Source organism: Zootoca vivipara, chromosome 11 (genome assembly GCF_963506605.1).
Source record: "Zootoca vivipara chromosome 11, rZooViv1.1, whole genome shotgun sequence".
NCBI lineage: Eukaryota > Metazoa > Chordata > Lepidosauria > Squamata > Lacertidae > Zootoca > Zootoca vivipara.
Genome location: NC_083286.1, coordinates 52,019,445 through 52,037,510, shown reverse-complemented (window position 1 = coordinate 52,037,510; position 18,066 = coordinate 52,019,445). Strand labels below are relative to the sequence as shown.

Here is an 18,066-nt window from a genome sequence, read left to right as displayed (position 1 = left end):
ACATCATTTGATAAACAAACCACAAACTCCAGAGTTAAGACATCACAGGAAACTGTGGTTTCTTAATTGAGGTTCGCTTTAAAAAAGCAGAACTGGGGGCTTCCGATCTTCTCTTCTGGCATATGAAAGAGGAGAAGTGTCAGGGAGACTACAAAAGCCCAAGCTGGATGCTGACTCAATGTGTGGTATAATCTCCACCATTTCAAAAAAAAATGCATCAAAAAGTAGAGAACTCGAGGGAGCTTCAAAACTGTGATCCAGATCTGCCAAATTCAGAAAATGTTTGAAATGCTGTGCTTTGTATATATTCTGTTGACAAACCCACAGATTGTACAGTACTCAAGGTTGTTGGAATGTGTCAATTTGTGCCTTCAAAATGTCTGCTTCCGTGGCCTAGAGATTGTCATGCCATGTAGCGCATTGTAAAGGCAAAAGGCTCAGCCGATGCCCAGAAGAAGCAGTGCTGTTCAGTACTCAAGCAGTAGACAGACACTATTCTGAACAAATCAATTATCCATCTGTAGCCGTGAATCATTTTTAACAGCATCAAGCTAACAAAAATGGATCATCATCGCAGTTAGCTGCATATTCCCTAACCCTCCCCACAATTTACACCTGGCATCCCCAAACTCGGCCCTCCATATGTTTTGGGACTACAGTTCCCATCATCCCTGAACACTGGTCCTGTTAGCTAGGGATGATGGGAGTTGTAGTCCCAAACATATGGAGGGCCAAAACACTCACAACTCTACTTACTTTTTCTGAAAATTTGGATTTGGTTGTATCCAACACTGCCATTCCAGAACAGGTTTCCACTCCTGCCATGGAATATTCTCCTCCTCTCCGCCGCAGATCTCCGCTGCACTTTCAGGAAGGTTGTCGGACCCTCCGGAGCAGATTTGGAAGGCACGGGGAGAGAAGAGGAAGGGGAAGTCCCAGGCAAAACATGACTTGCACAGCTTTGAATATAACTCAGTATGGATGTTTGATCCTGGTTTCATCCTGCTGTCTCAGCTGTTGTTACTTCTCAGCACCATTTTCTTATTTTTAACTTGTCCCCACTTACCAATGGACCTTATCTGCATTGATTATTTAATTTTCTGCGTGAGGTCACATTATTCTGTTTGCAAATATCCTTAATCCTATCTCATCAAATATAGTCTCATGGTGCTGTAAGCAAAATTGCTGGAATCATTACAGAATCACTGCAGAATTATTTGCATGGCAGTAAGTGAGAGCAAGGCTGGTTGATGAGGACAAGCAGTAAGAAAAACATCACAGAGGAGAACAGCATCACAACACAGCAGATATTTTCAATGAGCCCTGAAAGTAGTCATAAAGAGAAGCGCATTTCAATGCTCACAATAATGAGGAAAAGCAAGACAAATAGTTTTGGCTCAGGACTAATCCCCCACACATAAGCCCATCCTGTTCTGACTTCCCCCAAAACAAAATGTTAAGCAGATGGTACAATGTTTGGAGAACAAATTATCGAGCAATCCTGAAAGAAAGAGGCAGTAATACAGGTAAATCTAACATGCGCTGGATGGTACTGCATTAACAAAACAAGGCTTTCAAATAACTTCTGCTTTAGGACATTATAAGAAGTTAAAAAATAACGCATCAGTTATGTGTTTCCTTGAAAAGGCTTGTGGATCATTCTGTAAACACACCAAGCATTGCAATTTCACTGGGAGAAAAGGAAAGGAAAATAGTGTAATGAGAATGCATAAGAATGTGCCTTTAATGTTGGTTTTCTCTTGACAAATTAATGTGACTTCAGTTTGTTGCTCATGTATTTTTCAATTAATGGCTGTTTGTTTGTTTTTTTCCTGTTCCTATATTCTCCTCCCATCATCTATATTGCCATACATTTAACCCATTGTGATGTGTATCTCACTGGTGGCTGTTTATTTGTTTGTTTCTTTGACGATGCTGTTCTTTATTTTAATTTGTGGTATGCTCATTTTTTTTCTGGTGGCTTCTGTGACCCAGATCCCATTGACCCATTAGAAGTTGATTTTTATCCTTTGCTTGATGATTTCCCTACCTCAGTCCCAGATATCTCCACCCCCATGCTCCCACCAGTAGGTGTCCAGGCTGTCGCGTTAACCCACGACGCCGTGAGGGTCAGCTGGGCAGACAACTCTGTCCCCAAGAATCAAAAGACAACGGAGGTTCGGTTTTACACGGTCCGATGGAGAACCAGCTACTCTACAAGTGCAAAATACAAGGTGAAGTTTCGCTGTAGTCATGAACGGGTTTCTCTTTCTGAATCCCAACATTTGCTCAAAAAAATCATCTAGATGGGCATGTTATGAGCTGGCCTCCACATACCCCACAGTTCCAGAAAACATGGTTTCATACTAATGGGCAGGAATGGAGAACCTATGGTGCTCCAGACATTAATGAACTCCAGCTTCCATTAGCTCCAAGCAGCAGGAATGATGGAATCTGTAACCCAACAATGTGTAGAGATTCTCCACTGCTGATGTGAAGGATTGCTTGAGAATGGGAGCCTCATGAGCAGGCATCCCCAAACTTCGGCCCTCCAGATGTTTTTAGGGTTGCCAGACTCAATAGAGGACAGGACTTCTGTGCCTTTAATTGCCCTGCTCTCTTTTGAGTCTGGAAACCTTAAAGAGAAACCAGCAGACCCTTTGCTTGGAAATTAAACAAAGGGTCGGCTGGTTTCTCTTTAAGGTTTCCAGACTCAAAAGAGAGCAGGGCAATTAAAGGCACAGGAGCCCTGTCCTCTATTGAGTCCGGCAACCCTAGATGTTTTGGACTACAATTCCCATCTTCCCCGACCACTGGTCCTGTTAGCTAGGGATCATGGGAGTTGTAGGCCAAAACATCTGGAGGGCCGCAGTTTGGGGATGCCTGCTCATGAGGCATTGGCCACTAATTTTCAAACTTATCTTCACACCCATAGGGACCCACAACCCCACCACCACCAGAGGCTCTGTCTTACGGCCAGGATTAGGGGGGCAGCGCACAGCATGTGTGCATTGTATGCTATGCACCCATGATGTCATGTGCCCAGCATGCATCGTGCACAACGTTGCATCGTCGGGAGGAGGCCAAGCATGGAGTCCAGCACAGTGTGGCTTTCTCTCTTGCGGTCAGGAGAACCCAGCCACTGAAACACTCTGTGCCTGACTCCGTGCTTGGCCTCCTCCTGCCCCTCAATACTGAGGGGGGGCAAAGACACTTCCGCCCCTAGGAGTTGGCACACTTGACCCCTGCCCACTTGTGAACAGGGTCACTGAATCCTCAAGAGCCCTGGTCAATGCGGGGACTAAGCTGTGTACGTGGGAACACAGGAAGCCGCCTTCTACCAAGGCAAGTCATTGGTCTGTCTAACTCAGTGTTTTCTACACTGATTGGCATCAGCTTTCCAGGGTTTCATGGAGGAGACATAGCTGAACCTACCGGGAGATTCTGGGGATTAAACCTGAGAACTTCTGCATGCAAAGCAGATACTCATCCCTTCCTGAGTTGTTCGCTAATGCTCTAAAGTTGCAGAATAGTCCATGATCCTCACTCCTTTACTGCTGGCTTCCTCTGGTTCTGCTGCTCATTTTCATACTTCAAGATAAAAACTTGCCATTCCCAAGTGGGCCCTTAATACAACCTTAAACAAGAGATAGATGAGAAGAAGTATTGTATTACCAAAGTCCCTATATACCTATTAGGACCCTTCTGTTTGCCTGTTCTCAGCACACTTCCATCAACAAGATGAATAATGCATTGGCTTCCATAAAACGCGCGAACAAAAGCACACACTTAACCAAGCCAAAGCACAAACAAGCACAAGGTATTAACATCAGAACTTTTTATAAGAGCATCAGTACATATTTACCCAAGAGGCAGCAGAGGTGTTTTCGATCACCTGATTAAATATGTAGGAATGCGGCTCAGAATGTCCTTGTTGTAAAGGACAGTTAAAATAAGCATTATTATGTGCTCCCCCTTTTTAAAGGAACAACTTCTTCAATAAAGTGAATGTTATAGGTCCCAGGTAGGGTTTAATATAATATCAGAAAAGTAATGCAAACCAAAGTAGTCCAGTAACATTTTTAAAAACTTGTTTGTCCCATAAAGGCCATGCAATGCTCCAACCCAGCTTGAATAGGCTAGGACACTGCTTTTTCACAAGCGGTGGTGGTGGAACAGTTGGTCCCTGGGGTGCCCCAGTGTAGAGCTGAACTTAAATGTCTCCTCCCCCATGTTTACAAGCCCATTGTCAGGCTAGGAAGTTGGGTGAGGTTTTTTTTTTTAGTTGTCCTTCCATTTTTCCTGAATTTCTTAGCATTTGTGGTCCCCAGGGAGCATGCAATACAATGTCAAAGCTTGATGAATGGGAAACAATCAAGGGGTGGGATACAATTGAAGAGAAGGGAGACAGAGAGTAAAAAGAGATGGGTATTAGCAAAGACAATTTTATTTGAGGAATAACAAATTGGGGGGGATTAATCAATAGGTTTGTGAGAATGGAAGGTTTTGAGGAACAATTTGAAGAAAGGGAGCCAAATAAATGTCCCAGAAGAAGGAACTAGCCTCAGAAGATCAGAAGTTGGTTTTCCATCAGGAATGTAGAATGATTGTCCTTTATATCTATATTTTATGCCCCCCCCCTAGTCCGCAGACACAACAGCCTTGAGTCACACTGTATCGGGACTGAAGCCAAATACCATGTATGAGTTCTCAGTCATGGTCACGAAAGGTCGAAGGTCAAGCACATGGAGTATGACAGCTCACGCTACAACTTACGAGGCAGGTATGTCTCCGTTAGGTTTCTTCCCCCGGTATTTTCAAATATTGGCAAGTTTATTTTAATGGCTTCCACTACAACCATCCACTTCTGCTGCTGACACCGATTGGATTTTCCCTTTGCCACATTTCACTGTGTTGTTGCGAAAAGCACAACACATTCAAGGGGGAAGCACGGCAAAAAAAAAAAAAAAGGCACATCACCTAGTAGCTTCTTTTTGGCTCCAATCCCAGGTTGCTGCACTTTAATAAATGGGGTATTTACAATACTACGCTGCATAAATGCACTGAACTTCAAAGACCTTTCCTGCTAATGATGAGGCATCGTTGCAATTCATTTTTTCAAAAGAGCTCGAGATCAGATGAAAACATGTGTAGAAATCCTCTTTTATTATTAGAAAGAGAGGAGTCTGTGTTCTGTACCAATTTATCAAGTGCTCAAGTAGTCTGATTGCATCCAAGCATGGATGTGTGAAGGCAAAGTTTTGTTTTGGAACTGTATTACCCCTCTCTGTTCTTTCTAGCAAAAATCAGTGTGAAAAAGGCAACCATGAAGAATACAAAGTCTTGAGTTGTTCTTATATAACTTCCTCAGTGTTTTGAATTATTTGCATATATATTCAGGCACATGCAGGTTCTTAGCTGTCATTGCAGATAACCACTCTGCAGTCTGATGATAGTTTAATGACTGCCGATTGCATTTATTTTTTCAGCTGCTGTCTTTATCTATTGTACAGGAATTGTTGTGTTTTAAACTGAATTTTATTGTTCCAAGATAGCTATGGCAAAGGGTAGGTTATAAATATTACAAATATTAATCATATTGGGCAACATCCAAACTTAAATCCCATTTATTTAGATTGGTGCTGCATATACATCAGTTTAATGTATTGCTTTGGGGTTTCTGTTTTGAAGCTGGGAATATTGATTTCACAGTAGGTAAGCGCAGAATATTCTCAAACAGTACTTCGTGTGTATATTTTCACTTTGTGTTCAAGCCCTTCTTGTTGCCATTGTTTACCCCCTAACTACTACACTTTTGATGTCAGCATGACCAATGACCATATCCCCTTCCTCATTCCTGGTTCATTCATGGAGTCCTGGATCTCCACCAATCAGAGGTCATATAATAAATACTAGTGCCTCACAATGGCTCTTTTTCACACTCCTCTCCCATTCATACACCCAACAAATGGAGGGGATAAATGAACCACCGCTGACAGTTTTAACCTCAGCCTCTAGATCCTCCCTTGGAGTCTGCAAACTCAGGGCAATCTCTAAAAGGGAAGTCTAGAGCTATAACTGATCTTTAAATTTAGACTTCCTCCACCGTTAGGGACCTTGCACAACTAGGGTCCCCAATCATACATTCTTGGAGATGCCCCTTTTTCAGATGTCCTACACAACATGTTGATGTCAGCCTGGGGACAGTGGTCGGGAACTGTGCTTACAGTCACAGTCATGGGAGCCAGCGTGGTGTAGCGGTTAAGAGCGGTGGACTCTTAATCTGGTGAACCGGGTTCGCTTTCCCCCTCCTCCACATGCAGCTGCTGGGTGACCTTGGGCTTGTCTCGGCCTCACTCACCTCACAGAGTGTTTGTTGTGGGGGAGGAAGGGAAAGGAGATTGTTAGCCACTTTGAGACTCCTTAAGGGGAGTGAAAGGCGGGATATCAAATCCAAACTCCTCCTCCTCCTCTCATGCAACCTCCTTCATGTGTAGGGTATACAGAGCCAACCTTTGACTACATCCTAACATCAGTATGGGGAAATGGGTGGATGTTTTCAGAAGCTCTGTTAATTTCTCTTTTTAAATTAAGATTTTCAACCACGTGTTATTAGTTTCAGCAGACTTAATTAGGTGTTGCTAATCAGCAACTCTCCACTGTCAACTTCCTAAATTTTCCTTTAAGCTAGAGTTTGTCCCTGTATTGTTGTTAAGAAATAGCTCCATTCTCTCTCTCATTTGCCTAGCCCCTTGGACTAGATTTCCAAAACTCTTGGGGAGAGAAAGGGGTACATGGACAAGGAGAAAGGTAGAGGAAAGAGAAGAGTAAGGATAAAAGTAGGGTGTTTTCTGCCTTTATACTGCCAAGTGTATCGTCCTAGGCCATACAGCCCTACTGTTGAGCCAAGAAGACAGTTACCCAGCAGCTGATCTTGAATGTCATGAAAGGGCAACTAATTGTTAGCTATTTAATTTATTATTGTTGCATTTTTAGTAGCAGGGAGGGGGACGAGGCCTCTGTGGGATGCTCTTCTCAAGTGTCCAAATAACTTGCCTGGCTTTGAGTGCAATGCCAAGCAAAATTCCTTGCCTACCTTCAGAAGCCCCTCACATTTAAGAAATGTATGGCATAAAAGCTGGCAACATTGCATTGCAGGGGGTTGGCCTAGATGACCCTCAGGGTCCCTTCCAACTCTATAATTCTATGATATGCCTGAATGAATCGGCCGCTACTACACCTCACTCTGCCTAAATGACAGTTGTGGCCCTGCTTATCAGTACCTTTGTTGCACACTGTGCCCAATGTTGTTTAGCTTTCTTTTCCAATATGTCACCTTACACATTTGTCTGTTGTTGTTTTTTGCCTTCTCCTAAGCCCCAACCTCTGCTCCCAAGGATTTGACAGTCATTACTCGAGAAGGGAAGCCCCGGGCTGTCATTGTCAGCTGGCAACCTCCATTAGAAGCCAACGGGAAAATTACTGGTAAGATCCTCTCGCCTTCTATGTCTTCTTTTCTTTTTCAGACCCAATACATAGAATTGTGTGCTTTTAAACAGAGCCCACCACAAATTCATGGGGGTTTGGGGTGGGGTAAGGATGAGTGGAACAGAACCATCACTCCCTAGAAACACACTGGGGGTTCAAGCCTCTATTCCAGGTTGCAAACATTTCTGCCCTGATCTCTTTTTCTAGCCTGAGTTTCTAATAGTCCCCAGAGACAGCAAGGAAATAGACTATCCCCCTTCAAGATCCACTCCAGGATTCACGTTGGAAATACAGGACCACAAAATTGGGGTGGGAATCTAGCTGAGATGAATTCCAGATGCAAGTAGCCCCACCCCCACCCCCGTAAATGGCATGGAATTTGCTGTCAGTGGAAACGCCACAAAAATGGCAGTGCTGTCAAGTTGGGGGGCATATTTTCTAAGGAAGGGTCAGTCTATTTCTAGCTCAATCTCAATACATACATGTTTATTGATAAGTCTGTTGTGTCTAAGGATGGGGAAGGCATCCAATCCAGCCCACATTTAAAAGCAAACTTACAGTAGCTGATTTGCACATTCTGCAGCTATATGTGAATTGAGACATTGCCATCTTTTGAAAGTCATGCGTACCTGAATTTTGCAATGCGCTTTCCAGGCCAAGTAATGTGCACATCAGTTAATAGACCAGGGTAATGTATGCATATGAATGCATATATTAGTGAAAATAACATTGCAATTCATTATGGTATGGGGAAATTGCTTTGCAGAAATGTAAGGAAGTGTTTCATACAAAAATGTGTGTGTAGTGGGAGAAATTTGTGTGGAAATTGTGAAGAATTTTCGTAAGAACTTTTTTTTCTAATAGTCCCCAGAGCCCTCCCAGCAGATGTCAAGGCAATAAGTAACTATTCTACTTTCAGAAGACAACTGAAGGCGGCCCTGTTTAGGGAAGTTTTTAATGTTTGATGCTGTATTGTTTTTAATATTCGGTTGGAAGCTGCCCAGAGTGGCTGGGGAAACCCAGCCAGATGGGCGGGGTATAAATAAATTATTATTATTATTATTATTATTATTATTATTATTATTATTATTATTATTATTAAAGCAAACTGATATGGAAATGCACAGAACTGAACTTAAGATTGGGAAATTGAGAAACTGTCCCCTGTGCTCTGTTCCTGCATTAATCTGACACCCCCCAAACAACAAGCTGGATGAAAATCCATATCAAATACAGAATGAAATATGTAATCAAATATTCATTTAATCACAGTGCCATGCTTCTAAATAACCATTGCTGGGAAAGAACAGTGAAAGAGGGCTGTTAACACTGTGTGCTCTACCTGTGGCATCTCTCATCAGCATTTAGCTGCCCACTGTGGAAAGCAGGATCCCCTGACTCATCGAGATAGGCTTTCCTTGCCTACTTATATGCTCCGTAACTAGCATAAGAGTATATGTCCATTTTGCTTACCTTACTGGGGCAGCTGTATCATTGCCAATTCCAGGTGAGAAATGAACAGGCTACGGGTTCTATCCACTGCTGTTCCTACACAGAGCAGACCCATCGAAACTAATGTAGGTTCATTCATTTCATTGGTTCTACCCAGAGGAGAAGTTCGTTGGATATAGCCCTGTAGTGCAGCTAGACACTGTGTAGAATAGGGAAGTGGTTATGCGCAGAGCTCCCATAGTTGGGAGAAAATTCCAGCCGCTCTTTTGGTTGGTTTGGTTTTTTTATTCCTGTTGGCAAAAGGGTCCAGTAGTTAATTCAGTGCAAGGGAGAGTTGATGAGAAAGGAACAAAGTGAGCCCTTCGTTTTTCATGGAAGGAAATACTGAATGCATTAAAAAGAACATAGCCCTCCAGAGCAAAGGTCTTCCGGTGCATTCTGCTCAGTGGCAATTAGGGATAGCTAATAATAAGCAGGCTGTTTGACAATAATGTAAAACATAACGTACATAATGATAGGGTGCCTGGCCTGACACATTATGGTAAGATTTATTGGTGGATATTTAACTTTGTAATAGCAAGGTAAGGCACTGATGATCTGAAACCCTTTAATCCTGACTGACAAGTTCTGAGCTTAACGAATGGTATACAATGACAGACCTTATCCCCGCAAATATTGCCGTAACATCACTCCCTGATTAAGATCTCCATTAGGAGTCTGTAATGCTAATTTGCTATGAAAAATAGAACAGGGCTGCCTTTAAAAGAAACAAATAAATAAATGAAAACCCAGAGACGTTGCATTTAAATGACGCCTTTAGGCTATTAATGAATATCTCCAAAGCATGTGATTATGATGAATAATATTGTGCAGCTCATGAAATGTGCTGACTATGACCTCGTAGACTGGAAAAAATGGAGTTAGAGATCTGAAAACGTTTCACTCACAGTGTATATTTACATGTCTGGAGAAGAGGGGGGGAATCAATTCTCTTAATCCAGCAACTTCATTGTGTGCGGAAGGAGACAATGGCAGTGCATTCCTATACGTGTCTACTCAGAAATAAGTCTCATTGAGTTCAATGGAACTTTCCCCAAACCCATAACAAACTATTGCATCAAAATACTAGGACTGAAATCTGTTTGAGCAGAAATCAGACTATATATCAACATACATCCAGATGCTTTCTGGGTAACCCACTTGCTCACTCTGCCTGGAGAGAAGCATGTGCAGGAGGAGAGTATTAGAATTTGCCCCTTCCCTGCCAGACTATCTTTGTGTAAATGCAAACACGTGGCTGTTCTATCTACCAAGAAGCCCTTCCCTTATGCATTGGCTTACTGCATCCACCAGAACACTCTTCTGCACACAGACTATTTGCAGCAGGAGCGCCAATAGTCTGCATGCTGAGAGGCCGGGAAGGAGCAAGCCACTGGATATACCATGGTGAGATGCGGAGGTTCCTGAAGTCGATGGAAGCCTTACTGCGCATGTGGGATTTCTGTGTGCACATCAACATGCCCTGCGTTAGGCCTTCAGGTGTGGTTTCATGCAAGTTGTGGTAACAAGATTCCAGTGGGCATGCCATACAGCAAGACACACTTGAGCACCTAACACAAGGTCTCAGGAAGCCCTGGTCGCCCAAGGCGGTGAGGTGCCATCCTAGTGCCATCCAAGCAGCGATCAGGGCTGCCTCCCCCCTTTTCTGCATTTTTACCAGTGTACGCTGCAAATTGAAGAACCATCCAAGGTGGCAGTCTCCTGCCATCGTCTATCTTCCCAACTGGTTGTGGACCCTAATGCAGTACGGCCCAGAGATATTCGAGGGTGCATGGCAAAAAAGAAAGAAAGAAAAGAACCATTGTGCATAAGGACAAAGAATAGCTACACACTTAGTTTTGCTTCTTTCGAACTGAGTTACCATATTTTCCCTGGAATATATTGGCATGTTTCTCATGAACACCCAGGAAATGATACTCCACATTAATGCCACTTACATTTACTCCAGCACTAACACATTCAAGTCTCAATGCATAATCTTTATAAACTTGCTGTTGGCCTCAAGTCCAACAACAGCTTGCAGAGTCCTGGGCATTCCCATGGAGAACAACTTCAGTATATCTGAAGGAGTGTCTCCACCCCCATTGTTCAGCCCGGACACTGAGGTCCAGCTCCGAGGCCCTTCTGGCAGTTCCCTCACTGAGAGAAGTGAGGTTTCAGGGAGCCAGGCAGAGGGCCTTCTTGGTAGTGGCGCCCGCCCTGTGGAACACCCTCCCATCAGATTTCAAGGAAATAAACAACTATTTGACTTTTAGAAGACATCTGAAGGCAACCCTCTTTAGGGAAGTTTTTATGTTTGATGTTTTATTGTGTTTTTAATATTCTGTTGGGAGCCACCCAGAGTGGCTACGGAAACCCAGCCAGATGGGCGGGGTATAAATAATAAATTATTATGAGTAGTAGTAGTAGTAGTAGTAGTATGAACTAGCTCTGAGTACACATGCATAACAATACTGCTGGTGGGTGCACTCCTAAAGTACCAAAATAAAAAGGAGGGGGATGGATCATTGTTATTTACGGATTGCAGACTTCACCCAATATATGCCACACAGTAGCAGCTGGTGGGAAGGAACGGCACAATACACCAGGCTCTCCCATCTGTACAGTCACTGCCACTTCCCTGGAGGGAGGGCGTGAGGCAGTGGAAAGTCACTGTGCCGGCATGCTGGCAGAGTCAATCCACCACTCCCACCCAGTGCCGTCTTAAGCGCCCCTGTCGCCATGGTGCGCCAGATCTCTCCGGCGTCCTTCCTCCCTGTTTCCCAGCGCGGTGGGCGGGTGGGCGCGGCGCTGCTGCGCGGCGGGCGGGCAGGCACAGCGCGATCTCTCCAGCGCCCTCCCGCCCCGTTTCCCAGCGCGGTGGGCAGGTGGGCGCCGCGCGCAGCTGCGCAGCAGACCGGCGGACCGGCCGGCCAACGGGCGGGCGCAGCTCGCGGCGCCCTCCTGGCGGGCCGGCGCCATGGTGCCCTGCGCCACCGGGGGTCTACGTAGAGCCGGGCCTGCTCCCACCATTGAACCATAGCTGTCAAGTTCTCCCTTTTTTTAAGGGAAATTCCCTTATGCTGAATAGGCTTCCTCGTGAGAAAAGGGAAAACTTGACAGCTATGCGTTGAACCCACACCATGCTGTTGTCCTCTTCCCCTCTACTTACAGAAACTCTGCTGGTGGTTCGCCAGCACTTTGCCCCACCAGGTGAACCACTTCTGATGACACAGATTGTAGTCAGTGTGAAGATGTGCACTACATGTACTAAGAGAACACGTGTGTGTGTTTGTGTCTGTTGCAGCTTACATCCTGTTCTTCACCTTGGACAAGAATTCCCCCATTGACGACTGGGTCATGGAGTCCATCAGTGGGGATCGCCTCACCCATCAGATCATGGACCTCAATCTCGACACGGTGTATTACTTTAGAATACAAGCCCGTAACGCCAAAGGAGTGGGTCCTCTCTCAGATCCCATTCTTTTCCGGACTCTGAAAGGTTTGGATTTTCAATTATTTGTTGTGAATTGATGTGTTAAGGAGTTGGATCATAAGACAGGGCAGGATTTTGGGTTTTGACATCAGTCACAGTTTTTGTGTGCTCTTTCTGGCAAGATGATGGACATAGTGCTGCCTTATACCGAGCCCAGATCATGGTCCAACTAGAGTGGTATTGTCTACACTGACTGTCAGTGACTCTCAGTGGTTTCTGGTAGGAACTTCTTTCAGCGGATTGAACCAAGGTCCTCCTCAATGCAGAACACATGTTGGCCATTGAGCTATGGCTCTTCGCCTGAAAACTTTTGACACAAGTGATTTCTGCCACTGGAAATAATAATAATAATAATAATAATAAACTAACAGTCCCATGTACACCAGAAGTTCAATTGTAGCTCAGTCATAGTTCAAAATAATGAGCGGCGGTTGTGATTGCATCAAAACCATTGAGGAAAAGATGAGTGATATTTGTGCCAGTTACAGAAGCATCAAACATGAAATTTCCTTTGCCCACATTTCCTCCAGCCAGGCGCCTGTTCATTTCTGTATTGATTTCTTGTGAATAAGAAGCTAGCGGTGATTCACTCATTGAGGTTAATGGAAGTTCAAAATTGCAGTCTCCGTTTCTCGTTTTGTTTGGGGATTTTCAAATGCATTAAAAGCACAACAGAATTGTTTCATGAACATACCCAAGGTTTATAAGATGTCGTACAGGCAACGTTTTCTCTGCCGTACATGAAACAAATAATCTTTATGTCCTGAGTAGTTATAGAGCGGTATGTTTTTCAAATCATGTCCTGGGAAATCCTGGAAGTTCCTCACAAGCTTATTGGAAGTCCCCGAAGGAGAAGATCAATAATGGCGGAGAACCCTAGCAATGAGGAGGGCATGCACCAAAATGGCCTCTGAATTTCATGGCCCCAATTGCACCAATAATAATTTCGGGGTGGCATTTCTTCACGTTTTTCCAGGGACAGACCACTGTTAGCAGTGGCTAGTGCCTTCCTTCTTTACCTCGGGAAGCTCTTTTGGCAGCCTGGGTACAGGTTTACTTCCTCTGATATACTACTCATTCTGTGGCATTCTGGGCATGAGGATTGGTGGCCACTGTGAAGTCTACCACTTTCCCCAAGATTGTCCAAAAATTGCACCAACCCATTTAAGGCATTCACATTGAGTATTAAGAAAACATTTGGGGCAGGGAGAAGCAGCAAGGATGAGTTTTGCTCACTCCAGGATCACCATTCTGATCACATACTGTCAGGCTTTGGAGAACCGGCTTCCTCCCTTTTGGCAGTAAATAAGAAGATCAAATGAAAGGAACGTCTTACCAGTTAAGTTCTTTAATAATCACAGTGAGAGTGAAAAGAACACATCTCCCTAGGAATGGCAGTGCTCCCAATTAAGGTTCACCCCCTCAGTCCCTATTAATCTACGTCACTCCTATGTTTTGTAATCTGAGCTTGTGCCCTCTGTGCTTTCTGTTCTAACACTTTTGAGCTCTCCGTGTCTTTGGGGATGGGGAGGGGGTGAATGCTGCCCAGAGACTGAATCTGTTAATCCTCCCTCTTCCAGTGTTTCTTCTCCTAGCTGTTCCCCATCCAGTATTTCCCAGCTTCTGCCTTCTGAACTATGCCCCTCTGCAAACCACTCTTCCAAATCTATACTGTCCTCCTGTTCCTGGGAAGATTCAGGATCAGGGGTGACTCCCACCAATCCTCCTCAGTGCAGCCCCTCTCAGCATGGTCCCTGACACATACTATGAGTTGGGAAGGATGATCTGCTAAAACAGGGAGCCACACACACACCCAAGTGTGTCAGGGCAACACTTTCTAGGTCAGAGGGCAAACGCCCATTCACTACATGTAAAAACCGTACCAGACAGCTACTTGTGGACACTATGGAGTTAGAGAAGTAAGATTGATTCACTGCCACCGCCACTACCATGTGATAGACACGATGGGTGCGATAGGCCTCACAAATGTTTGGTCAGTTTCTGACTGAGTCTTACACCACCTGGGCTCAATGTTTCATTGCTCACATTGAGTACCAAGGCAGCCAACATGCTCCATAGCGATGATGACAGCGCTCAGCGAGCCATTGTGTCAATATATCTTAACTATTTTGCACCTTCTGAAATAATACACAGATTGAAACACTGCCATCCTTTGAAATCCACCTTTCTCTGAATTATGCATTGCTGTTCTCCCACCCAGTAATCTGTACAAAAACATATGTGCTAAGGTGAACTGTGCATATCAATGCTTATATAACTGGAAGTATACCAAAATGCATTCTATTAGCAAAAATAGCAAAAAAAATGTGTACGTGAGGGAAAATTACACAGATAAAGGTCTGCATCGTGAAAAATTATCACACTAGAATCCTGGTGATTTTTCATAAGGACCCCACCACCCAAAAAACAAATTGATGTGGAATTGTGGGGGAGTGTAATTTGGAAAATCTGAGAGAAACCAAATTGATATATATTTTTTAATCTCCCCTACTCTGGGGAAGGGCATTCCACAATATCAAAAAGGGACCCCCTGCAAATTATATCAAGTTCTTTGCCCCCCCCCCCCCCGAAAAATGATACATGCCCTTGGAATGTGCAAGCCCATTCCATGTTTCCTAGCAACTTTCAGTCTGCAGTCAGTGACCTAGCCCAGACATCAGGTTTCTCCTGAGAAATAATCTCCCATGGCCTGGAACTTGCCTCTTTCCAATGAAACCTCGCAGAAGAAACAAGTCTCTTCATCTGTGCTACTCAATGAGTGAGCATGTTAGGGCTGATTTGAAGCAGTGGAATTCGTCTTGGAGAATTTACAAGCCCAGAGCACTAAGCTGCTATCTGACCGATGGCTGCTCTTTTTGCAGAAGCTGATACCTCTCTCTTTAATTTTTATTATTGTTAAAAAAAAAATGCAAGCTACCAAGAAATCAAATTGAACATGGGAGACCTTCTTTCTGTAATAGTTTGTAATGAATTAACAGGAGCTGGGTGAAGCAATTCTAAGCAATTCATCTGCATGCGCTCTTAGCTTATCACATCCCAGCCAGGATTTTCGGGAGTTTGCCTCGCCTGCCCAAGTCGGATTTCTCTTTCCATAAAATAATCAGTGCAACTCTGATGGCTTTTCACTTCTTTTAAACCACCATAAATTGCAACAAAAGAACACTTCCTTTGCTATGGCTTCTCATCTACCAAATTAAATGGGCACCGGCTTCCTTTCATGCTTGCAGTGAGTGTCGGAGGGAAAAGCCATGTTAAAATGAAGGGTTTCCCCACACACACTAGGTGCCACAGCCTCAAAGTATAATAACTGCAGAGCAATACAACATCAAATGCTAAGGAGACCCAGATGTGTCCAGTTCTGGGCACCACAGTTCAAGAAGGATACTGACAAGCTGGAATGTGTCCAGAAGAGGGCAACCAAAATGGTCAAAGGCCTGGTCAAACGATGCCTTATGAGGAACGGCTTAGGGAGCTGGGTATGTTTAGCCTGGAGAAGAGAAGGTTAAGGGGTGATACGATAACCATGTTCAAATATATAAAAGGATGTCATATGGAGGAGGGAGAAAGGTTGTTTTCTGCTGCTCCAGAGAAGCGGACACGGAGCAATGGATTCAAACTACAAGAAAGAAGATTCCACCTAAACATTAGGAAGAACTTCCTGGCAGTAAGAGCTGTTCGGCAGTGGAATTTGCTACCAAGGAGTGTGGTGGAGTCTCCTTCTTTGGAGGTCTTTAAGCAGAGGCTTGACAGGCATATGTCAAGAATGCTTTGATGGTGTTTCCTGCTCGGCAGGGGGTTGGACTGGATGGCCCTTGTGGTCTCTTCCAACTCTACGATTCTATGATTCTGTGATTCAGATATCTAACTAGATCTGAACTCAAAATCACCTACTTTGTAGCATTTATGCAAGGTATCATCAAACTCATCAGGGAGATGAATTTTAGATCAGAGGAGATGTGTGTGTTTTTTTTTGGGGGGGGGAATAAAAAATACTAATTTTCTTCCGTCATCTAATAGCCTATGAAGACACAGTCTAATACCCTGCCATGAATATTTAATGCTATCCACCCTAAATATGTCATGTTCAATAACATTCAAACTGGTTTTTTTTCCTGATAAATCTGCTTCTACATATAAGGTGCAAAGAGCTTCTGATGTCTGGCTCACACTCTCAATTATGCAAAGTTATTGGATTCTTGTCCTTAATAATGATTAAGAAGATGTGTTTGGTGTCCCATGGAAGGATCTCTCGGCAATAACTATATCTCACATACAAACACGTACATGTCTACCAGCTCCATCTGGTATGCAGGATGAGACCCTACCTCCCTGCGGACTGTCTCGCCAGAGTGGTGCATGCTCTAGTTATCTCCCGCTTGGACTACTGCAATGCGCTCTATGTGGGGTTACCTTTGAAGGTGACCCAGAAACTACAACTAATCCAGAATACGGCAGGGAGACTGGTGACTGGGAGCGGCCACTGAGACCACATAACACCAGTCTTGAAAGACCTAAACAGCTAAATGCCCTCCCATCAGATGTCAAGTTAATAAACAACTACATCTGACTTTTAGAAGACATCTAAAGGCAGCTCTCTTTGGAACTCCTTGCCAATTGACATCAGGCAAGCGCTTTCACTGTACTCTTTTCGACAACTACTAAAAACGTTTCTGTTTAGACAAACCTACCCAGATATGTAGAATGTTGAAGTTTGTTTTGTAGCCTTATCAGCTACTAAGGGTCCTTTAAGTTGCGCCCAGGCAAGGACAGAGATAGCCAATAATGACACCGGGGGTTGAATCCAGAGAAAGAGTTTAATTCTTAATTAATTAAGAGACTCTTGGTGGTTAAGCCTCACGACAAGAGTAAAGAAACACAAATTGCAAAGCTTCTTATACACTTCTTGGGCTCCTTTCCCCCTCCTCTGTAAATGTGCGCACACAAGGGGGGGGGTCACAAGTACATATGAGGATCTTCCTGTGTCTGGTCCTGTGCATAAACACATGCTGACTCATGCTACCCCAGCAGCATCTTCCAGCAGCCTTGAGTGGGGGGCTTGCCTGTTCTGTGTGCCAGACTGATAGCGTCAGACAATACAGTCATCTGGCCTTGATAGCTAGCAGGGCATTCTGTCTGGCTTAACCTTTGGCACACAGAGAGAGGCAAAGAAAAAAAGCATTTTAAGCAAGACATCCCAGGGATACAGCCATACAGTCAGAATTCATACAATGCAAGCACGCAAACTATAGGATCAGATCAGATCAGAATCCAGCTCAATAACACAATTGGCAAACCTCTCCCTTCAGTTTTTTCATTTATTGCTGATTTTTTAATATATAAAAAAATGTTCTAAGTAGCTGTTTTTAACTATTTTTACAGATAGCTTTATGGTTTTGTTCTGTTAGTAAATGGCTTTTCAGGGTTGCTGTTGTTTTTACAATCCAGTGGCATATACGTTTTATGAAGTAAATGTCCTCTTCATACATGCTTACAAAAATGATGCAATGTGGCACCAGAAGTTCCCTTTGCAGTTAATGGTTCGTACTTAATCATTCTGAAGACAGCATTTC

General features: G+C 43.9%; 1 protein-coding gene across 1 annotated transcript in view; it reads left to right on the top strand.

The window, feature by feature from the left end:
• The window catches only part of DCC (DCC netrin 1 receptor), a 904,619-nt gene that overhangs the window by 801,117 nt on the left and 85,436 nt on the right, over positions 1–18,066 (top strand). The window contains exons 17-20 of the mRNA XM_060280362.1: positions 1,996–2,234; positions 4,645–4,783; positions 7,378–7,485; positions 12,287–12,481. Coding sequence (XP_060136345.1) covers positions 1,996–2,234; positions 4,645–4,783; positions 7,378–7,485; positions 12,287–12,481 — 681 coding nt within the window. The remainder of the gene's footprint in view (positions 1–1,995; positions 2,235–4,644; positions 4,784–7,377; positions 7,486–12,286; positions 12,482–18,066) is intronic.